General features: G+C 37.1%; 1 protein-coding gene across 3 annotated transcripts; it reads right to left on the minus strand.

Moving 5' to 3' along the window:
* Positions 1-1646: 1646 nt before the first annotated feature.
* tspan5a (tetraspanin 5a) lies at positions 1647-25488 on the minus strand. Of its 3 annotated transcripts, none has more exons than XM_082161336.1 (10): positions 25136-25485; positions 15735-15785; positions 14962-15108; positions 14363-14533; positions 12943-13068; positions 10683-10730; positions 8313-8429; positions 7765-7826; positions 5060-5102; positions 1647-4481 (listed from the first exon to the last, which is right to left on the minus strand). In XM_082161336.1, the coding sequence occupies exons 1-9, from the start codon at positions 25217-25219 to the stop codon at positions 5090-5092; spliced, it is 819 nt and encodes a 272-aa protein (XP_082017462.1). In that variant the 5' UTR covers positions 25220-25485; the 3' UTR covers positions 1647-4481; positions 5060-5089. The 3 variants fall into 3 exon arrangements, with proteins under 3 accessions (XP_082017462.1, XP_082017461.1, XP_082017463.1); XM_082161335.1 differs by having other exon boundaries at positions 1647-4828; positions 25136-25483; XM_082161337.1 differs by lacking the exons at positions 1647-4481; positions 5060-5102 and adding an exon at positions 5114-6590 and having other exon boundaries at positions 25136-25488.

Here is a 25488-nt window from a genome sequence, read left to right on the forward strand (position 1 = left end):
CACCCTGTAGAGGGTATAGAGCTGGTCCAGTGTTCCACGACCGGGACGAAAACCACACTGTTCCTCCTGAATCCGAGGTTCTACTATCGGCCGGATTCTCCTCTCCAGTACCCTGGCATAGACTTTCCCAGGGAGGCTGAGAAGTGTGATCCCCCTATAGTTGGAGCACACCCTCCGATCCCCCTTCTTGAAAAGAGGGACCACCACCCCGGTCTGCCAGTCCAAAGGTACTGTCCCCAACCGCCACGCGATGTTGCAGAGGCGTGTCAGCCAAGACAGCCCCACAACATCCAGAGACTTGAGGTACTCAGGGCGGATCTCATCCACCCCCGGTGCCTTGCCACCGAGGAGTTTCTTGACTACCTCGGTGACTTCAGCTTGGGTGATGGACGAGTCCGCCTCCGAGCCCTCAGCCTCTGCTTCCTCAATGGAAGACGTGACGGCGGGATTGAGGAGATCCTCGAAGTATTCCTTCCACCGTCCGGTGATATCCCCAGTCGAGGTCAACAGCTGCCCACCTCCACTGTAAACAGCGTTGGTAGGGCACTGCTTCCCCCTCCTGAGGCGCCGGACGGTTTGCCAGAATCTCTTCGAGGCCGACCGATAGTCCTTCTCCATGGCCTCACCGAACTCCTCCCAGGCCCGAGTTTTTGCCTCCACAACCACCCGGGCTGCAGTCCGCTTGGCCCGTCGGTACCCATCAGCTGCCTCAGGAGTCCCACAAGCCAGCCAGGCCCGATAGGACTCCTTCTTCAGCTTGACGGCATCCCTTACTTCCGGTGTCCACCACCGGGTTCGGGGATTGCCGCCTCGACAGGCACCGGAGACCTTACGGCCACAGCTCCGAGTGGCCGCGTTGACAATGGAGGTGGAGAACATGGTCCACTCGGACTCAATATCTCCAGACTCCCTCGGGATCTGGTCGAAGCTCTGCCGGAGGTGGGAGTTGAAGATCTCTCTGACAGGAGATTCGGCCAAACGTTCCCAACAGACCCTCACAGTACGTTTGGGTCTGCCGAGTCTGTCCAGCTTCCTCCCCCGCCATCGGATCCAACTCACCACCAGGTGGTGATCAGTTGACAGCTCCGCCCCTCTCTTCGCCCGAGTGTCCAAGACATACGGCCGGAGGTCGGATGAAACGACCACAAAGTCGATCATCGACCTCCGGCCTAGGGTGTCCTGGTGCCATGTGCACTGATGGACACCCTTATGCTTGAACATGGTGTTCGTTATGGACAAGCTGTAACTAGCACAGAAGTCCAATAACAGAACACCACTCGGGTTCAGATCAGGGGGGCCGTTCCTCCCAATCACGCCCCTCCAGGTAAACATAAAAAGTTTAAATTGACCGTCAAAACTATATGATGATAACTTGAAGTTATGATATAAAAAGTAATATGACATAAAAAAAAAAATCTAATTATGACGTCAATTATGAGATAAGTCAAAAGCCCATTCTACCACATAAGAAAATAAATGCTTTGGTAAATCATAAAACACGTCATAATTATGTCTCAAAAACGTAATAATTTAACTAAATTAACAGCAGTCTTTACTATTACACTGACCAATATTTGTTGCTGAAGGGATTCTAAATTGATATTTACTACACTAAAGGCTCCTTAAAAGAAAAAGCGAGACATAAACAATGTTAAAATCACTTTTAGTGAAGTTTAATGACATACGAGAGTGCTACATAGTGCGTTACAGAGTGTTACACCATCCAGCTGTGTTGGCATTGTAAAAGTGCTAAAATATCACTTCCATATTTACAACAAACAAGCTTCTGATTAGTCCATACATTACAGAAAAATACTGTCACGGTACGTTTTTCTCTTTAATCAGAAATTGTTTGTGAAAGATAAACATCTGAATAAGAAATGTTCTCTAATTTGTTAGTGCAAGGATAAAATGAAATGTTTTAAATGACTTCCTGACTCTTTCAGTGAACTTAAGCTGCAAGATTTGCTTCATATATTTATTCTTAAGTGTGAAATGTAATATGTAACTTAAGTGCATAAATTAACCAGTGTTGTAACAGACATATTGGCAATGAGAGAGAGACGTTCTCCCACAGAGATGATCAAGTGCGACAAATCATTTCCCATCAGACTGAGTTTTTGAAAGTTTGAAGTCGTTTGTCAATTTTATCCGTCACTGTTTCAAAAAAGATGATTATTATTTAGGCCCAGATGTTTATCATGGAATCTTGGTCAATCTTTGCGTGCATGTTTATTGTTGAGAATCATATTTGATACATCAGGCTTTTATGGCTCACATAGTATGATATTAGTGAGAAAATATAGAGCTTATACAAGACAAGAGGACGGAAATAAAAAACACCTCAGAGCCCAAACTGAGCAAAAATATGCAATTTGCTGCAGTTACTGATACTTCTATGTCCAAAAAGATGAAATTCTGATAGCTTGTAATGTAAATCAATGAGATCTTTACATCAGACTAGAGACTACTGACATAAAATGAATATAAATATCAGCTGTCACTCTATATCTGCAAATAAATGTCTTAGTAAGATGATATTTAAAACTTAGTTTTATGAGTTTTTATTGTGGGGGCAAAACCTATAACGCAGTTCCATATGAGAGATGAACAAATAAAGCCTAATGGATTATATTTGATACATTTTGCCAGGTATGTTCTGTTGATCAGTTCTCTAAGCAGAAGAACATATTATGTGTCACATTATTGCATTACTGATAACTGAAGTAACTAATTATGTTAATTCTTAACTTTGTATGGAAAACACGCATGTACTTATGCATTAAAGTGTAGTTTAAAGTGTAACTCGATATAAAATCACATAAAAATCTAAAATAAACTCACTGGTTTTATGGTGCATTGTGGGAATTATTAGGGAGTGAATGGTCAGTGCACTGGACATTGACTCCCTGGCCAGTGTTATTTTTAATTTTACGATGAGGCAAATGATGGAAAATGTTCTGTTTGACCTCAGTGAACAAACATTTGGTTGCACTTTATTTTACAGTACGTGCACTTACAGTGTACTTACCTACGAAAGCACTGGGTAATATAAGGTAAACTACATGTTACGGTTAGGTTTAGGAGTAGGTTCAGGGTTAGTTATTGCAATAACTATAATAAGTACATAGTATGCACATGGGGACCAGGGGTCTCATTTATAAAACTGTGCGTAGGATCCTTACTAAAAGTGTATGTGCGCCCAAAAGCCAAAAATGGCGTACGGAAAAAAAGATTCAGACTTATAAAAGCGTTCGTACGCCAGAACCTGCGCAGAATTCACTTTATAAATCCCAGTCAGCGGAAGATTGGGCTCACATGCGTCTCCACCCCGAAATAACCATATATGAGCTTACAACGCCTTTTTTTTTTTTTACTATGCAGATCCTCATCTGCATATCATTTGCATATGATTATTCATCCACGTGATGATGTTTAACGGTACAAGACACATTACATTAATAAAAAATCATGTAGTTGCTTATCCATGCCTTGTTTTTGAATACATAAATCAAATAGTGTAAAATACATTTCAGAGAAAGTTTTTCTCAATCTTTTCCAGTGGCCGAATTGTATTTTTAATTGATTTATATTTTTAATGGAAACAGATAGGCCTTGGGAATTATTTGCACCTTGCACGAAACTATTTTCTCAGACAATCTGGTATTATTTATCATGATAAGCAATTATCTCTGTGGTTAAAACATTAAAACACGTACAGCACGCCACAGGAAAAGTGTTCAAAAACATCGCATCCACAACAAATATTTCTATTGATTGAATATAAAATTTTTTGTAACTTATCAGTAATGATTTCATGTTTAAGTGTTTAACTCCATTAATTTGAATGGCATATTTAATCTAAATGTTTATATCAGAAGTTTTTTTAAATTATTTTATTTATTTAAACTGTTATTTGCGTCAGTTTCACTGAACGGCCCAAAGCGCTCGCTGGCGCGGACATTTAAGAAGGGATGGATATTTGCTTCAAGTGAGTCAAGGCTCAAGGCTTGGTGAGTGAAATTATATTTGTATTATCTTTCTGTATATGTTTAATTTTCTTTAGATTTTCTGTCTAAAAGTGACCAAAAAGACATTTAACTCCAGCTCACCATCGGTGTCGCCAACGTTCGTACGCATGGCTCAGAGTTTGCGTGCAGTTGCACAAATTTTCCTGTCAAGTTTGTTTTTATAAATCACAACTTTTGCGTCGGAAGTGGCGTCCGCCTCTTTCAGGGCCTGTTTTGTGTGTACGCAACGGTTATAAATGAGGCCCCAGGACTGTAAAATAAAGTGCTACTAAACATTTTCTCACATGTATTACACGTGTTTTACACGTAAAACACTCTAGAAAAAACAGCACTATTTACAGATGGTAAAAGGTTATGGTTCACACACACACACACACACACACACACACGATCCAGTGCACTTGGCATCTTGTGTTAATCATTCGCTCCCTTCATCAAGCTGGCATAGGCCTGTTTACAAAGAAAAAGTAACATACAGGTTTGGACAATGCGACTAGATCACAATTATGTTTTCTATCAAATGAAATCTTTCTAGTTAGGTTGGTATTAAAGTCAGCATGAAACAGAAGTTGCGATAGCCTTTTCTTCCCTATTGTGACGTATAATTGTTAGTCCCATATTGTCCCTATTGAAACAGCTTCTGGAACAAGAAAAGAAATGTAGGCGGGACTTGATTTTGTCCATGGGGAATTGATTAGATGGTTGTGGTTTGCTATTGGTGGATCTTCTCATGTGAGTGACAGTTTGCCCCACCCTCACGCCAGTAAACGCATCATCGGAGAGGAGATGAGATGTCGCTGCAAGAGGGAGGGGAAGGTACTTTGATTATGAGAGCATATGAATAAAAAAAAATCAAGATAAATCATTTATAATAAATACTGGAATATATCATAAAACAAGATTTCATGGTGACTTTAACAGTATGAATATTAATTCAGAATATTTACTTTCATACGTAACATTCACCTTGGTTTCATGCTGACTTTAAAGGATTCCACATTATGGAAGTGTATGAATGCATAAATTACCTGTGAGTGTCTGAACGACTAGCTGCCACTTCATGAGAACAAACTGCACAAGAGAAAGATATAAAAAGATAAACGACATGGATCATAAACAGACGTCTAAAGCCAATGGTGTGAGGCCTCATTAGGAGTTGGCATTACTCCAGTGACTTTTCCAATAAAACCAAAGTAGGGCTCTTTATTTTTTTTAATGCCGACTTGACAAATGTGGCCTTGCATTAGAGAAATCACCATTGCAATCTACAGTGTGACGGAATGATTTTCAGCTAGAGAGAACATGACTGATGTGGGATGGATGGAAGGGTAGCTGCAAGGCCAGCTGGGATATCAAGGTTATAATGAGAGATGAAGCTTGACACCAGACAGTCCGAGGAGCTAAACGGGACTAAAAGTGGGAGAGAGAATCTGAGGGAGTAAAAAGGATGGGGTTAAAATGACAGTGATCGAGGAATGGGACACCTTTATGCGTTTATTGCACTTGTCCTGCAGTGGGAGATCTCTGTGGGACTGGAATGTTGAGGAAAAGTTATCCTTATGAATTAAATGGTGACACTTTATAATAAGGAACCATTAGTTAATGCATTAACTAACAATGAGCAATACATTTGTTACAGTATTTATTCATTATGTTAACATTAGTTAATACAAATGCAGCTGCTCATTTGTTAGTTCAAGTTAGCTCAGGTCTGTTAACCTAAATAATATTAAAATATACAACTTTTGAGTAATTATTGAAATTAACATTAAAGGGATAGTTCACCCAAAACTAAAATGAAAATTCTGTCATTACTCACTCATGTCGTTCCAAACTCGTCATCTTCGGAACACAAATGAAGATCTTTTTGATGAAATCTGAGAGCTTTCTGTCCCTCCATTGACAGCTACACAACTACCACTTTGACGATTCAAAAAGTTCATAAAGAGATTGTAAAACTAACCCTCATTTTCTTGGACCGGGCAAATGTCTATTGTCCATTTATGTGTGAACTGATTGTTTGTTCTTTACTGTTATTGTGAAGCGTCCTTGAGCTATATAAATTAAACTTATTATTATTATTATTAATCCATCTGAACTCTTCAATTTGGAGGAATTGTCCAATAGTAAGAAAAAAAAAATACCATGGAAGTCAATGGCTACCATCAACTGTTTGGTTACCAACATTCTTCAAAATATCTTCTTTTGTGTTCAGCAGAAGACAAACTCATACAGTCGTTTGGAACAACTTGAGGGTGAGTAAATGATGACAGAATTTACATTTTTGGGTGAACTATCCCTGTGAGAATGTGAAAGTGTAACTTGTTTGATGTTTAGTGAATGAACTTTTGATGAATGATGGCTGTTATGGGAGTAAGAACATTCACAAGCCCCCAAACAAGGAAAAACAGAGCGGTCAGAATCTAGGTGAACACAAACACAACACAAGCAGGCATGTTTCACACCCACCAGACGAACGACCTCCCTCAGGAGTACGCCGAGGCTTTCTTGCTGTAGTGGGGCGGAGGGCGGCGGACGACGTAAGAGAGGGGCGGCACCCTGATGAAGGCATGGGGAGGAGAAGTGAAGTTGTGAAGCGAGTTGGCGTGATTATGACAGTGTGGGAGATAGTGAGGACGGAGGACAGTGAGTGGAGGGGTGTGTGTGTGTGTTGTGAGGAGTTTAATTGGGGGTAAATCACATTTACATCACCTTAGAGAGAATAACTAATAACACTACAGGTCAAAAGTTTGGAGTATTAATAAAGTTTTTTTAAGTCTCTTAGGCTCACCAAAACTGCATTTATTTGATTAAAAATACAGTAATATTGTGAAATATTATAACAATTTTAAAATAAATGTTTTCTATTGTGAAATATTTTAAAATGTATAATTTTGTAATTTATATTTGTAAAATATAGTTGTAATCTATTCCTGTGATCAAAGCTGTATTTTCAGCATCATCGCTCCAGTCTTCAGTGTCACATGATCCTTCAGAAATCATTCTAATATGATGATTTGATGCTCAAGAAACATTTCTTATTATTATTATCAAGGAGACAGTATAGACATTTATAATGTTACAAAATATTTCTATTTCAAATAAATGCTGTTCTTTTGAAGTTTCTATTCTTCAAAGCAATAATAACTGAGCAGCAAATCAACATATTAGAATGATTTCTGAAGGATCATGTGACACTGAAGACTGGAGTAATGATGCTGAAAATTCAGCAATAAATTACATTTTAAAATATGTTCAAATAGAAAACGGTTCTTTTAAATTGTAACATTATTTCACAATATTAATGTTTTTTCTGTATTTAAAAAAAAGAGACTTTCAAAAACATAAAAAAAATGTATTATTCCAAACGTATTATCAGTAGTGTAAATTATTATAATTATTCATAATATTAGGTAATATAGCAGTATGTTTCCATTCAAGAGAGATAAGAGAGTTTCAACCAAACATTTTTTTTTTTATTCCTGTTTTGTCCACATGGTGGCAGTTCTCGAAGCAAAAACTGTGAACTAAGAAAGGTTGTTTAGAGGTTTTGTTAAGACTCCAGAAACACGCTTAGCCATTAACTGTATTAGAGCAGCAAGTCATTCATGTGCATTATGAATCCACACATCAAAGCACTGGGGCAAAAGAGAAAAGCTGCTCGCTGTAGCAGTGTGCAAAACTAGAGCAGGAAGAGAGAATGTGTCGTGAGTTTGCATCTGTATGTTCTTACCAGCTGGCTCTCACAGCTTCAATATCGCTGACTAAATTTTGTGCAAGGCATATTCCAAATATCTGCGGAAAATAGAGTGAGAGAAACAGGATGAGTATAGATAGCAGATCCAGTCAGCACAAAATGCTTTTCTTACTTAGTATTTTTGTCTTGTTTCCAGTCCAAATATCAAAAAAATTATTAAATCAAGATGCATTTACTAAAGTAGTGAAATGCCATAAGATATTATGTCTTGTTTTTTGTGGAAATGAATCAAAATTAAGTGAGTTTTGCTTAAAACAAGGAAAATGATCTCCATGGGATAAGAAAAATAATCTTGTTTCTGTTTGAATTAATTTTTCTTATCCCATGGACAGATAGTTTTCCTTGTTTTAAGCAAAACTCACTTAATTTTGATTTATTTCCCCAGAAAACAAGACATAATATCTTTTCTAATTTTACTTATCTAGTAAATGCATCTTGATTTAAGAATTTTTCGATATTTGGACTGGAAACTGGTCAAAAAAGCATTTTTTTTGCAGTGCAATCGCAGATGAAGGCGTTCTCACCTGCAACAGAGCGATTCCAATGAAGATCCCAGCCACTATTGTCAGGTTGTCCTGTAGCCACTTCTCAAACTGCGGCACACAGCCTTTGACATGAATGTATGTCTTCTGTTCTGCATCCTAATGAGTATTGAGGAACATGAAATTAGGGTCAAGACTTTCCTCTTTCTAACTATGCACATGAACAGTCTAAAGTTGACACGCTTGAGACACGCTTGACATCTAACAGACTCTTGACCTGAAGAATTATGCGTATGTTGTGGTGACATTTTATTTTGCACTGTAAATAAAGATAGTTTCAAAGTTTGTAATGGAGTATGTTTTACAAGAAAAGACTAGTTCAATATATTTAAGTCTATAAGTTTTAAGTTAACTTAAGTTAATAAATTAGGAAACTGCAAATAACTTTTAAATGTGTGCATATTTCAGTTTTTCTTTACTGTGCCTATGTACAGTATTCTGAATTACTTCACCGTTGTGTATAAAATGAATAACAGCTTCCTTCTTTTGTATTCATACATGTTAGGGGTGTAACGGTTCTCTGTAAAAAATAAATAAATAAATCTAACCATATCCGTTCTCCACCCATGGTTCGGCATACACTTGCACCGCGGTTCATCTTAAATCAATGGCCTATGGTTTGTTAAAAATAATGCGTAAAACAAACAAAGTTCGGTTAATGTATGTTTCTTTCGATAGATACGCATTCTGACTTCCCAATACGTTACAACAGGATAAACTTTTTTTTTTTTTAAACGTGGACAAAACAGTCACTCTTTGTAAATTTGGTTCAATAATAGTGCCTATACTCTAATATGATCAGTCATTTACGTCATCATCGTGTTGATAGCGCGCGAGTGCTGGTGAGACCTGAACAGCACATTATCTGTGTTTTAACCAAACTCATTTAAACAATCAAAGAAGACGTGAAAGAGAACTGAAAAGATTTGTGTGCACTCATCCGAAACACGGAAAGCCACGTCTTAAAGGTGCAATGTGTGATATTTCTGAGGATCTATTGACAGAAATGCAATATAAGATCCATAACTATGTTTTCAGTGGTGTATAAAGACCTCACTTAATGAACCGTTATGTTTTTATTACCTTAGAATGAGTCATTTATATCTGCATAACCACGGCCACCCCCTTCTATGAAGGTCGACATACTGTGACGTCATGTTTCTACCGTAGCCGACAGCGAACAGAGCGCGTTCGTCACTAACTTGAATGAGAAGCAGCAGAAAAAGACGCAGCAGAATACTCAGGTTGTCCCTGACGCGGCAAACGTGGAGAAAAACATGCTGTCTGAACGACGCCTCGGACATCATAACGTTAGCTATTTCCCCTTACCTAAGTTAGCTGCTTTGATGCTCTTATCTTATACTAACTAGCATGGAAACAAGCTATGGTAAAGTCAGTGAATAAAAGACTAACACAATGATAAACAAGTAAAAATAACAATCGCAATAACATGTGGTTTTACTGAATAATTAAGTAAATATAATTAAATATAAAATATAATATAGAGAAACCTCATTGCTTGACTTGCTACTCTCTGCTGACTCAGACGACGACATCTTCCGATCCTACGTCGGCCACCGTAGTTTCTCATTCGAGTTTGCAATTTGAAGGAAAGGCCGCGAGTTATTGACCGGTTGCAATTCGCAAATCTCACCACTAGATGCCGCTAAAAATCACACACTGCACCTTTAAGTGAACATAAACAGTCGAGAAAGACAACGCATGTGTATCAGTATCAGTGTACTGGATCCGTGCATTACATCTTAAAGTGACAGCAGCCTAATATTCCTGCTGTCTGTGTTTTAAATGTTAATCAAACAACAAAAGACAAGGAAATCACTCACTCCTTTTGACTGAATAGCTTTTGTAACTTGTAATTTAATTTATAGAGTGAAGATTATATGCAATGTTATTTTACATTTGATTACTTGATTCAATTTCTGTACCTGAAAACTACAGTTAGGCCTACCTGAAAAACCTAAAAAGCGCTGTTTATTTCATTTGTATCTTTGCTCTGTTGCATTTCTTTGTGCTGTTGCTTGTTTGATTATTTGTTCTTTTCTTTATCTTTATTTGACAGTAGTCCTTTTTTTATAGCACATACCGAACCGTACAGAAACTGTGACCCTAAAACAGTGATAAAATCGAACCATAAGTAATTTGTACCGTTACACCCCTAATACATGCCATATAGATCAGCCAAACCGGCCTTCATTTTGAGAGTCGTGCGCTTCGTTACATTGACTGAAGTGAAGAGCAGAAGGCAGGGGAAACCGTGCCAGAGCCCGACACCTTCATTTTGCCTCAAACTGATGGGAGTGTGTGAAAAGTAAGACTGAGAGTAAGACTCACCGATTTTGCCCGAACGTCATACCCACACTGTGTGTTGATAACATCCTCCTGCAAAACAAGTCATTCATGTGGAATTAATGGAGGACAGTGGTAACATTTCAACTTTAAGGGAGTATGTTGACATTCAGAAGAATTCCAGTGTGGGTGGAGTGAAGAGATAAGACTGGAAATAGCTCACTTTGAGTTAGTTCATCATTTTATAAAATCCCCCCGAACAAACTAAACAGGATATGCACTACTGTATATTCACTTCAAATAGTTGTTCCTGTTTGAAATCAGTTCTGCTTTTTCATTTGTCCAGTGATTTCATTTGAACATTCTTGAAATGAACAAACTCTTATTTTAGTGAAGTTAATAGTAGGTAAATTACTCACTATTTGCTTTTCTTATTATAACTTACTGTGAATGAAACACATTACCGCCTGCAGTTTTCCTTCATGCTGAAATAATGAATGGCTGCATTCATAGAAAGGCTCGTAACTAAATCATTTAATGTCAATAATGATTATTTGTTATGAGTTAATAGCTCACAACAGGCCATAATTCCATCCTCTTTGCCATAGATGTTGTGCTTCCAGTGCCTGTCTATTGTCTGCGAAGTGTTATTTTTACTCTGTCCACGTACACCAAATCCTGTTCTATACTCCCCCTTTGTTTTGCTCTGTCATGTATTGTTTGCACTTTCCCCTCAAGCTTTTAGTCTCTCTTAAATCAGGAAAATAGTGGCATGCAAATTGTGCTTAGAAAAGAACTGCATTCATTTTGTTTTGGAGCAAGATGGCAAGTATCTCAGTGGTAAAAATTTCTCAAGTTTACCAAATGCATCATATTTAAAGTGCGCTTTTATGCTTTGTTTGGATATTACCTTTCATGTAGTGTGTAATATAGCTGTTTGTGAATGTAAAAGACTTGTTGACATGTTGAGAAGACGCAGTTTTATGCGCTGCGAGAGCAAATCCACTTTGCATGCACTTCAAAAAAATGGCTCGAATTTAAAGGGTAAAACCGACTGAAATTCAGATATGATAATAGGTGTTTGGTTTCTGACACACGCTGTACAGTAAGTGGTAGACCAATCACAACAGACTGGTCCGTCTGACCAATCAGAGCAGAGTAGGCTCTCGGAAAGGAGGGTTTAGGGAAACTGAATCCTTTATCGAACCGTTTCAGACTGTGAACAAAAAGAGGCGATGCTGCAGTGTATATTATGAGAAAGTGAAAGTGTTTTTAAAATTCACCCATGTAATTTTTTTGGATCCATGTCAACCTATTGTAAGAGACTCCAAAACAAAATGAGGAACCTTTAAAACAGCATAATATAAAAATGTATTTAAAGCTGCAGTCCGTAGTTTTTCCTCTTTGTCGCCATCTCTGTTTGAAATCTGCAATTGCAGTTATTAGCGGAATTATCAACTTTACGTGGGTTGTGCCTCGGCACGGCACAGCACGGATGAATCCAATGTTTTGAGGAGAATGTACAGCTGTCAGTCACCGCGCCGGTGTGGATACTGGCATTCGCAATCACAGATTCTACTTTTTGGAAGTATGACCAACATTAGAATTTTCACTGGAAAATGTATTGTGAACAAGTAACTAACATCCACTTTTGTTCTGACCAACTGAGGAAAAAAAACATTGCAGTAAATCGCGCTGATTAAATCTAACGATCGCTTATCATATCACATATTGTTCTCAAATTGTTAATGTTAACAACATCAGCATTGCGTGACTACATTTAATGCCCTTCCGATATTATCCTTGTTTTCGCATGGGCCGGTTGCAGTCTCTTTTTTTCTGTAGCCACTCCGAAGTCTGAAGTCTTTTGCATTTTACGACGGGTGAATCTCCAGTTGTCACTGGTGACTGTCGTTTGAACCTTTCTGGATCCGCCATCAAATTGATGCGTTTAATTATATCAAGTGCTGTGAGAAAAGGCTATAAATCTCCACCTCCAACATCCTCACACTCAATATAGCCGACTAGCCGAGACTCCTTCTTTATGTGTACAGATGTGACGTAATGACGCAAAGACATGCTCGAATTTCCCACAGAAATCCACCAGTACCACTGGAATTAAAAACATTATTACAAGCTTACCGTTTTGAATCGAGCTAAAGCAAGCAGATCGTTTTGAACACTGGCTGGTTATGTACTTGCTCAAAAATTTATTTTGAATAATTTTTAACCCCAAAAAGCAGCTTTAAGTTACAAATAACACTAAGTTCCTATATTTCAGTGTCCATATAAATGCATCTCTTACCGCTGGGTCTTTGGTGCAACAAGAGAAGGGCACGCCACATTTTTCTCGGCTGGGGTTGCTGTCTGTGCAATTGAAGTAGATGTTGAGGTTCCAGTCATCTGCTCCAAACGCCCCACAACATTCCCACTAAAGAAACAAAAATATTGCCCGGCATGGAATTACATTACAATCTGGAATGCACTTTCATCATAAAATTCAGATCAGATTTCAATAATTTGGAATATAACTCTATAAGGAAGTACAGTGAAAATACAGATGCATTGAATGCATTAGAATGTATCTGCTTAACACACATCAATGTCAAAGATGTGGCATAAGGCGCTTGTTCCTTAAAGAAAGAAAACCTCGATCCCCCCATGTTCTCCCATTATACTAGTATATTATGTTGACATGCAGTGCTTTGCTATGTCTGTCTTCTTTATCATGCAAGGTCAGCAAGGAAATAACATGACAGCATCTGCCTGACTCTGATATCTAATTAAATCTGTCCTGAGGAAAAGTCATGTTCTGGAAACAGATCTGCAGTACAGAGCATAAAGCTGGAAAAAACAAAACAATATAAGCTTCAGTTGTGCTGTGTTCAGTTGTGCTGTGCTGTACTGTTTTATTCCTCAGGAAACAAGTGTGACCAACGACTTGTAGCGTTAACAGGAAACTGAACTTTCACGGGTTATAATCTGTGATAAATGTCACTCTGTTAACAGAGTAATGCAGAAGAATGTTTAAAGAGATAGTTCACCCAAAAATGTAAATTCTGTCATTAATTACTCACCCTCATGTCGTTCCAAACCCGTAAGACTTTCGTTCATCTTCGGAACACGAATGAAGATCTTTTTGATGAAATCTGAAAGCTTTCTGTCCCTCCATTGACAGCTAATTAGTTTTATGATCTCTTGATGAACCTTTTGAAGCATCAAAGTGGTAGTTGCGTAACTGTCAATGGAGGGACAGAAAGCTTTCAGATTTCATCAAAAATATCTTAATTTGTGTTCCGTAAGTCTTACGGGTTTGGAAAGACATGAGGGTGAGTAACTAATGAAAGAATTACAATTTTTGGGTGAACTATCCCTTTAACCTTCTAAATGTCGAAATTTTTTAATAGCTTCAATAGCCTCGAAATAAACACAATTCCGAGCTGACAACTTACTATTCTAAGAAAAAGAAATGTGAACAGACAGGGATCTCTGTGAGTGGATAAGGAATCATCAAGTCATGCTGTTACTATGGGAACTGCCTGTGTGCACTTCTTTGATGACATGTGGCACAGATAAACTGATAGTCTGCTTTTTTCTCCTGTGCACACACACCTACACACTTTTCATTTCTCTTTCATCTTGTTTACGCCTCTCCTCATTTTCAATTCCTAGTGTATTTTCTCTGCCTTTGTATTTGAGACATGAGTTCTGGCCTTGAGTCTTACATATTCCTGAGTGAAGTCGATCAGGTTCTGCAAATCAATGTCATCTCTGTAGGCTCGTATGTTGTTGTTGATGAAAAAGTTGAGCTGATCTTTAATCCAGTCTTTAAAGACAAAGGCCAGGATGCCGGCAGTCAGCTCCAGGAAGAAGATTATCCCCAGAAACACAGAAAACTGGGAGAGGAGAAAGACAAATACACTCCAATTAAAGGTATAGTTCACCCAAAAATGAAAAATCTTTGAAAAATGAAAAGTTGTTCCAAACCTGTATGCATTTCTTTCTTCTGCTGAACACCAATTACGATATTTGAAAGAATGTTAGTAACCAGACAGTTGATGGGCCCCATTGACTTCCATATTATGAAAAAAACACACACAAAAAAACTATGGAATTTAATGGGGCCCATCAACTGTTTGGTTACCAACATTCTTTAAAATATCTTCTTTTGTGTTCAGAAAAAGAAAGAAATTCATACAGGTTTACGATGAACCAAGGCATATTATAACAATTGCACAAACACCTATGCATTTAAGTGTTAAAAAGGCATTACAAATCAGTTTTGCACCAACTCCTAATAAGAATCAAAACTTGGAAAACGTACAAACTTGAGCAGGAGGGTGTTTTCCCTCAGGGCCCCGATACAGCCTGCAAACCCCAGGATGAACATCACCCCTCCCACCACCAAAAACAGCCACACTGGGTCAAATCCACCCAGATCTGTGATGGAGGAGATATTCGAGAGAACACCCTGAGGAAGAGAGAGAGAGAGAGAGAGCCGACTAGGCTTTAATTAGCTGAATTGCTGTTCCAATCTGTTTCAAATGTGGTTGTTTGCAATTACAGCAGATACAAATATTTGCAAATATTCCCACTTGTGTTCTTTAAAAGTTACAAATATGGCACAGAAAATGCAAGAGCCACATTGATCAAGAATACACAGACACACACAATATATCCATGTGTGTTTATACATATTTGTGTGTAAAAGACCAGATGGAGCATTGAGTGAAAAATGTAAATAATATTTTCAGTCTGATATTAAACTGTCTAAAAATGTATTTTTTATGGTCCACCCTACATAGCACATTGGTAGATCAATTAAATAATAATAAAAATGAACTAGTTGCCAAGATAACATTTAGAAAACGGCAACAATATATATATATATATATATATATATATATATATATATATAATCAAAATATTAATAAAAACTATAATAGTAGGTCTATGTAGGTCTCCAACAAACCACTACAGCTCATCTATTTAATGTGAAGAACATGGGACATCTCAACTTCACATGTGAATTAAGATGCTTATTAAATAAAGATGAATTTTATGCATTATGCATTAGATACTTTTTTTTTTGCTCACCTTCTCATTCCATGCCCACAGTGCGATTCCAAGGAAAGCCACTCCAAGCAACTAAAACAAGAAAGATATGGCATTGCTCTGGTAAAATTGATTCATTAAAGGGACAGTTCACCCAACAACAACAAAATTCTGTAATTCTGTCCTTTGGTAATCTTCAAAACACAAATTGGGATATTTTTAATGAAACCTGAGATGTGTCTGTCTGTTTTTGGATATTACAGTATATGCGTGCATTGCACATTGGAAAAAAATTCTTGATGATTTGAACAGATGGAACTAAAGAGGTGCAGTATGCATTTCCTGAGAAACACTTGATATTTGAAACAGACACCTAAACAAAACACACCCTTCCCTTCGTTATGCTCCTCCGGCCCCCACAAAACAATGTAGGACAAAGTAAGAATTTAGAATTTTCTTATTCTTTTGAGTTCACAAAACTGACACATTTTAAGTAATCGGAATTGTTTCATTGTTTTGAGGTTTATGAACTTATTTCTTTTAATTTAGACAAACTATAAATTTGACTGAAACTGGGCTGGGATTCCCAGCATGCTTTGCCATGACACCCGAAAGGGAGATTAAATGCTAAAATTAAGCGTTATATAATGTTTTTGTGCAAGATTAATGTTAACTGATTAATGTTACTGATTACCTCTAAAATGTTATGTTTGCCAACTTGTTCTTGTTTACAGTGAGGCCTTAAACATTAGTGGTCTGTAAAAGGTGCTTTGCTATCAGTTCAAAACTATTTTAGGTCCATTTTGGGTTCTTTAGAGTGTCAGTAAATAGGAATGCAACTCTTATCTGCTTCTTATATCCAACTCTGAACCCACAATGCTTTTCTCCAAAGTACAGCCTAATGTTTCCATTTCAAAACTTCTTTGCCGGTGAGCTAATACTGAACATTAGAGATAATAAAAAGCATTTTATCAGATTTCCTCAGCCTGACCACAAAATAGGTCATGGCCATTGAATGTAAAAGGTGCCAACCTCCATTTCTCTCTTCAGGTCTTTTTAATAATTTCAACAGCTTTTCATGTTACACCATGACATTTCTGCAATCTGCTTTTTCATGGTGGCATCTGAGCAGACATCTGGTTCTTCCCATGAGACGTATGTCCTCATTATGTCCATAGGGCAGTGATTCTGCAAGCCCTTCACAACTGGAGAACATGGCTTTTATTTCTAACCTTATTTCTTCATATACTATGATTTTTTGTTAATTAAACACATATGCATTGAGTTCAAATTTACTTTGATGCTCACAAATTCTCTTGCAGCAATACGAATACATCTAATCCATGCAAAGAAAACTACTTTGGGGTTACAAATTTGCAAGTTATTCCTCCAAATAAATGTATTATTGGCAGGTTTTTATTTCGCTAAATTATGTACATTTGGAAGAAACAGGAACAATTTACCCCGAAAATTCACGGATTCATTCTTCAATGGCCAAATAAAGAAAAAGAGCAATAAGTGGGAGGAGACACATGGACCTTAACGTCAGCTATGCCATATTACATACAGTATATTCATTACCGATTTCAAATATGAGCACGATGTGTCATTTCTTTTCAGAGGGGTCAGGAGGACCTTTAGTTCGAACACCTTGTATATGTCAATGCTGCAGAGACACCTCTAGAATTTCATTCACTATTCAAAAAAACATTCACAACAGCTACATTTCACCAAGTCGTTTCAGTCTAAACGGCCCTGTTTGTCTCTCATAACGCTTCATATTTTCATCTACAGAGCACTGACTGTGCGTCGGACTATGCCTCACACAAGGGTTTTTGTGTACATGAATTACTCAAGACAACAGTACAGTGATTGTGGTTCCAGCAATGGCGTGCACAGACCTCCACTGCTGCAAGGGGGAAATCACATTCCCATTTTTAACCCTCTGTTGACATCGCGTTCCGCAATAGACCTTATTCAGAGCAGTGCCATGACACTGACAGGTATGAAAGCGAGGCTGTGAGGGATAGACTTATCAATGGCAATCCACTGTATAAAGCAGCTCCTAGATCACTAATCATTTTCCTCAGCTCATATTGTCGGGAGTTTTTTGTCTACTGAAATGTACTGGAAAGCTATTTTTGCAGTGTTTCGTCAGCAGAAAAAAATCCAAAAACACATTAAATATCAGTACAACCCAATGAGGAGATGCATGTCAATCCCTCACAGCCTTGCTTTCATTCCCGTTAAAAATCAAAGATGGCGCTGCTGTGATATAAGTATAAGTTCTATATGACCGAAAAGGGCACTTTACTATTAGCGATTAATAGTATGAGCATGCCACTGGTGTACAGTCCTGTAATTCTCTTACTGAAAAATAAACTCTAACTCAGATGATGTACAATCATACTACACTGAAAAAAATAAACGGTGTAGGATTTACTTTGAAACAATTTTCACTCAGAAATTGCTACTCAATTCTACAAATATGACAAAGAAACGACAAGTAACATTGAATTAAATGTGAAAGTAGTAAGTAGAAAGACTGAAATAGTAATAGTATTTTTTGCAACCTCGAAAATGTCTTTAACAATTAATGAATATTTAATCCACAGTTCTGAAACATATAAACATATACAGTCAAACCAAACTTTATTCAGACACCTTCAACATTTCTCACATTATCACAATTTATTCGCTATAGTGGTAATACAATATGACAAGAACTCAGTTATCAAGTCAGTTGATATTTCACTGGTTTTGGCCATCCTTCTGTTAGACTGTCTCACAAATGAATTAGGTTGAATAGCTGTCAGCTGTTAAATTTAAGTACACAATTAGATGATACCAATTTAGGTCAACCAATTACCAAGCAATGCTTAATTTTGTTCAGACTGTGGTGTAAAAAGGTCGCATTAGCAATAAAAAAAATATACACTTAAGCAAAACATGGTCAGGACAAAGTGTCTGAAAAACTTTTGGTCCCAAATTTGTATAAATTACACTGGTAGTCCACTGTATGAAGAATTTTTGGGTATAATATGTCACAGTTTACTTTATTTTGCTATCCTCACTTACATAAATGAACTATAGTATCTTGCACCCACTAGTAAAAAAAATATAAAAAAATTATGTCTGGTGTATGACGAATTTTTGGTTTGACTGTATTTGTTAAAGGCGGTATAAAATGAAAATTCTATTTTCTAAATGAATGTTATAGATCACATTGTAAACAATTCATCCGTGCATTTATTTATTTTTCGACCTTGTAATGTTTAATCAAAATTTCAAACTTAATCTTCCGGTGAACACGTCAGACTTCTCTCTGGTGACGTTTGCTGCCCACATCTCAAAATCGAATCTACAACCGTTTCATAGAGCCAAGTTCCCGCCCTACATTTTCGTTAATCCGTTGCACTTGGATGCACTTCACAATCCGAAAGAAAAGTTCTGTTGCTACTTTCGTTTCATTGGGATTTCAAACATTGATTTCGTCTCATTAAGGAATTAAAAAAGAAGAGTTTTTTATTAATTTGTTAAATGGTTTCTAATAGAGGGAGACCTTGAGAGTGAAGCATGAAGTACAATTTAGTTTCTTGGACTTGTTTACAAAAGCTGAAGTTGTGTGGTGAACAAAGGCTCCATTCATTCCCATCCAACTTTGCACGGCACAATGGAGAAAACCAGAAAAAATGCAGCTGTTTAAGCATCACAGGGTGTTGTTTGTGATATTAAAGCTGCATGTCTCTGTGGACAGTCAGGATAAATGCACATTCCTTCTTACACCCAGAGCAAACATGCAATATTATGATCACTATCATCCAGATGCTCCAGTAAAGATTAAGCATAATGGTTATCCTGCACTCCCTATAAGATAGAAAATAATATAGCCTAAGATTACTGCAAAGATCATTTCCAGCCAGTCTGGTCAATGTATGGCCTATAGTCAATGTAGAACATAGTACTTGCATTATTTTTAATATACTCCATAAGCAATTTAACCTTGCATAAATATATTTTACTGCATGTTTTGCTGAAATTCTCATTGCCGCAATGCATCCGTCCAGCTATGTCTGAATGCGGAGACATCGAGAGTCAAGCATGAACAACAATTTAGTGTCTTATTTTATATATATATATATAACCTTGGGCAGTGCATAATTGGCACGTTGGTTTTGGTTCACGTTTATGTTTCATGTCTTTTATTTTAAAGTTTAGTCAGTCATGGTTCCTGTTTGTAATGTGATCATGTCATGTGCTTCCCTAGTCATGTGTAATGTTCTGATTGGTTGCTTTGGTCATGTGTTCATCAGTTCGGTTTTGTCATTGGTTGATTGTCTTGATCATGCTCAGGTGTTTCTTGTTACTCATTAATCTTTGTGTATAAATAGCCCTCATGTCCATGGCTGCGTTTACACTTGGCAGTAACATGTGATCACCGTGATCCGATCAAGCAGATCGGATCATAAGCCAATCAGGACACAGTATTTACAGCTGTCCACATCAAGTGGCTTCTGTATCTGGATAACAGATCTGATCTCGCATCAAAAAAAAAAAAAGGATGGCTAAGCAAAGTCGACCTGAAGTGGTGGGTTTTCTTTTAAAAACAGTTTTCAGTCAGGGGACATTTTACAAATCTCACAAAATGAGGAGGATGAAGAGGCTACAAGTACTAATAATGTGGACAGATGGCGTAATGGAAACGGTACAGAGAAACGTATGGGTTCGAGAACGTTTCCAGCTTTGCTGGGAAAAATGCGCGTTCTTTACGGAAAATGAATGGTTCTGCTCTGCGATGTATATATTAATGACAGTGGGTGGGGTTTTGTGACGTCCACCTGTGAATGCAGACACTGAGAGCCGATCACAATGCGGCCTCGACTACCTCCGAACCTGGACACGCTGATCGAATAACAATCCGATCAGAAGCACGTTTACTCTTGTCTTTTCAATGTGTATGCGGAGAACATCCGGATACAAGTTGCATGTTAATGCCAAGTGTAAACGCAGCCCATGGTCCATTTTGTTCAAGTTTTGTTAATAAAAGCTGCACTTGGGTTTTCAATTCAACTCCCCTTCAGTGAACATGTGGTAATGTTATTTTGCCTTATTCACTTGAGGAAAAATATAGCATAATGTGTACACTAGTGGTGGGCAGATCGAGGCTTCGTGAAACACTGACACAGTTGAAGAAAATGTGCCGTATTGTGTTGAGGCTTCGAAACAATCCGACACCCGTCTCCACTGTGACCCCTAGTGGTCAGAACGGTGTAAATGCAACAAAAACCCGGGCCAAACATGCATAAAAACACCTTTTACAAATAGATTGCACATTTCTTTAATGAATGTACAATCTTTCAAATGCAATTATCTAATCATCTAATAAAATTATCACGTGTCTTATTTTTTCAATTGTCAGGGTTTGTTTTGTTTGTTCTATGAATGGCTCAGCTAAACAGGCCAATAAGAGACTATTAACTACCATTATTCATTTTAATTATACTAATGTCTTATTAAAACGTCTACAAATGTATAAAACTGATCAGAGATCAGGTAAAACCCACATTGGTTCTCAGTGCCTCCTCATGATTCATGGGTTGACAGAGATCATCGCACCCAGCGGTGAACCATTGAAATTTCTAAGTATTTCGAAACAGTTATGACGTAACAAAGCTTCGTTTACTGAAATCACGTGACTCTGGCAGTTTGATACACGCACTGAACCACTGATTCGGAACAAAACATTCGTAAAGGTTTCGAAGCTTCATGAAGCAGTGTTTTGAAATTGCCATCACTACTAGTGTACACAACCTTTTAGTTTGTTCTTGTTCACCATTTATCATCATCACCCTCATACTCTTGGAGGAAATGACATACACCTCAGTGAAAACATTCTGTATAGTACAGCCAGAAAAATGTCATGCAGAAACAAAGGAGTGCTTTGAATTGAGGAACAAGCTAGCGAAGCCTGACTCACCTTTCAATTTGGAAATTTATTCAGACTGTGCTGAGATGACAGCAATATTTTTGAGGTGTGTTATATGCTATCATGCTTAAGTAAAATTGCTATTGCTTAAATTAATATTATGGTTCAGTGCACAACTATATTGTACATGCGTTATCCATCTGTATGCAAACGTGCCTATAAAATCAACTGTATATAGTGCACTGACTCTCTGACTATTTAGGCTTTAATTAGCAGCTGCTTTCGGATATAGCCTATAAGAGAAATTACATGTTTTATTATGAGTCATCTGTCAAAAAATATGTGAGCTGTATCACAAAACCCCCAATGTGTTAATCCAAAAAAGAATGTAAAAACAAAACAAAAAGCAGTACTAGGGTGAGATCATAACTGCAAATTCTGACTTCAGTGTCCAGTGTTTGTGTAGTACGTCATGAGTCAACAGTAAACATACAGTAGCTAATGCAGCAAGTGGTTCATTGTAAATGAGTTCTGTAAAGTAGCACAGTGAACGCTCAATAATACCGCCCTCATTATTGAACATCAGAGTTCATGTGAAAGGATGAGCGTCCCAGATAATTAGTAAAAAGTAGGTGAAGGGAGAAAAGTGATCTATCTTGTAAAACAATATCTAACTACATTAGGCTATAGGAGTGTTGTAACATCATCAATTTAACCAATTTAACCCATTATAAAAGCCTCCTGGGGAGACAATAAAAGGTGTGTGACTCATTATAGAACAGAATTTTTGTTTTGTTTAGTTCATAGTTTGAATGGGACCCACATAAAAGGCACTAATTAAAACATTAGTTTTGGTACATACAAAACTAATGTTTTGTATGTACCAACATTTAGCCCAATTGGCATAAAAGCTGGTAACACTTTATTTTAATTTGATGTAGATACACAACCGTAACTCTATAGTGAGTACATGTAGTTAATATTACTCAGTACTTATTTGAGTAAGTACAATGTAAAAATGTCACCTTAAAATAAAGTGTAACCTAAAAGTGGGACAGTAGCTGTTTGTTTCCATTCAAAGTTGCAAATTTAAATGACGCGCAAAATTGGAATATTACTTTAAACATTTGCGAATAAAGCAGCATCTCCATCCCATGTGTTCAAGAGAACAAAACTGCCACTTCCTGGGAAACTGGAGCAAAGTCGCAAACTATCTATAAAAAAAAAATCAAGGAAGCCACTGTGGCAATTTTTCCGTACATCATAAATGACTTGCGTCTAAACACTCATGTTCTCTTATACGTTCGGATGCCTGGTTTTTGGGAACGCAATCATGGGAGATGCTATTGAGAGGGAACTAGGCCTATACCAAATCATTTTGATGACAGATTTTGGCTCAGGCCAAAGAACGACCAAACCAGTAAGGACCACTTCAGAACGACCAAACTAACATTTTAGATGTTACTGTGCCATGCGATTGGTCCACCTTGTCCAGTTATCCAATCACATTCACTGTTGAGGCAAAATCACATGAGTTTTTTTGTTGCGCATCAAGGGATTTATTCTGTAAATGTGTTTCCATCGTAGTTTATGCACATGTCTTCTTATCGGATGAGAAATTTATCCAGCTCATTTTTAGAATTTATGCGCATCCTGATGTTTCCATCCAGCGTGTTTTTTTTAAATGCGATATCCCAAAAATGCGCATACAAATAGGTGGATGGAAACATAATTTGCCCCAATTGGCATAAAAGTTGGTAACACTTTATTTTAATGTGATGTAGCCTAGATACACAACCGTAACTCTATAGTAAGTATGTAGTTAATAAGTAAGTACAATGTAACTACGTCACCTTAAAATAAAGTGTAACCTAAAAGTTTATTTGGCCAAAAAATGTTATAATTATAAAAATTAGTCAGGGCACTTATTTTCGCCTGGCTGTAAACATGAACAAACAATTTAGGTAATAGCCAAAGAAACGGCATTTAATTATCAGACTGACATATTTTATTTGTCACTTGATTTACATATAATAAACGTGACCACAAAAATATATGTTTTGTATGTAAAAGCCAAATTACAATTCTGGTTCCTCGAAATGAACCTAATTAGATTGCACCCCTAAAAATCCCCATAGAAATTACTTTAAAAATTACTTTGGAAAATTCACTCACTGATTAAAATGTTTTTTTTTATTTAAATTTTGTTTTATATGTTTACAATTTAAAATATTTAAAATTAAAGGTGGTAAATTGTGGTAGGCTATATTGAACATGGCATAATATATCATTTTGAATTAAATTAGAATTAAATCTGATTATATTAATGCACAAAACTAAAATGAGTGCATTACTGCAAATCTAATAGTGTTACAACTCACCCCTCAACAGTTTAGAGATAAACTGTATATTTTAAAATAACTATAACTATATAATTTGAAGCAGATAAACGTGAATTATGTTATAACAAAGTTATAGACATACAGCACAACACCACTTACAGAGTTACAGACACTGAAACACAATGTTTTACTCAAGGGTCTTTTTCAGTGCTTTTGAAATAACTGAATTTTCCGAGTTATAATCTGGTCACTCCAGTTATTGCATATAATCCAGGATAAGGATCCATGTGTTCTTCCATGCAGTAACCCATCAAACAGGGATTGCTCAATGCGCTCAGGAATTTAGCTAACCTTCTGGCAAGGTTCTCTAAAGGTTATGAAAATATGAAATTTCCAGTAATGTTATTAGAACGTTTGTTCTACGTCATGTGGTCTTTGTTAATGTTCTCAAAACGTTAGCTTACACACACACACACACACACACACACACACAAACAACATTATTTATACATCGTTCGTCTAACATTTTACTACTTGTTTTTAGAATGTTTCGAGAACATTAAAATGTAACGTTCCTATGTTTGCATTATGATAATAATAAAAAAAATAGAAAACAATTTTTTTTTTTGAAAATTGTAGAACCAAGAAAAACGTTTTAAAAACATTTAAAACACTGGAGATTTTGAAAAACGTTAAGAAAGCACTCAGAAATAACGTTTTCAGAACTTAAATGGAACGTTAGCAAAACATATTTCTGTTAGCTGGGAAGGTCGATGCATTGCTTCACAGAAGAGAAAGCCGATTATCTGTAGTACGCACTTGACTCGGCTGCTGGCATGAACATCTGAGATAATCGAGTGGAAGCGATAGCAAAGAAATTAACGTTAGTTAACTTATATTAGTTAACGTTACATTAACACGAAACGGAACCAGGGGCTCCTGCTGTCTGCTCAACGTAGAATAATCGATTGGTCTTAATTTAATCGACAAATTATGCCTGTCTTGTACAGTACATACCGGCGTCTCGCATTTCAAACAAACGGAACAAAGGAAATTAATTGACCGACCTGCGAAATATTCATAATCAGGTGAATATACTCATATAATCACGCGCAATGACATAAAGAAACAATGATACACACAAAGAAATGGTGGTGCACACACAAAGCACTTACCCAAAATATTATGTTAAATCCAAATATGAAATATTTAATGCAGCAGCTGACTTCCTGACCATTGTAATGATTTCCTGACATCATTGGCTTGTTTTCTCCAGCACAAACTACTGGCTCACGTAAAACCCGAAGCAGGTTCAGTTTAGTAGTATTCCGTTCTTAGGACATCGATGTCAAACTGTCCAAGTAATGTTGTTACCCGCAAAAAAGAAACATAATGCTGACCACTTTCAACAGCGCCTACATAAGGTACAATGCCGACTGTCATTTATAAACAAATCCGCTGACTTAAACACTGTATATATCGAAATAACTGCCCCTTCTCCACTGCAATTAGTTCACATCGCTTTTTT

The sequence above is a fragment of the Leuciscus leuciscus genome (genome assembly GCF_965113295.1).
Source record: "Leuciscus leuciscus genome assembly, chromosome: 2".
Taxonomy (NCBI): Eukaryota; Metazoa; Chordata; class Actinopteri; order Cypriniformes; family Leuciscidae; genus Leuciscus; species Leuciscus leuciscus.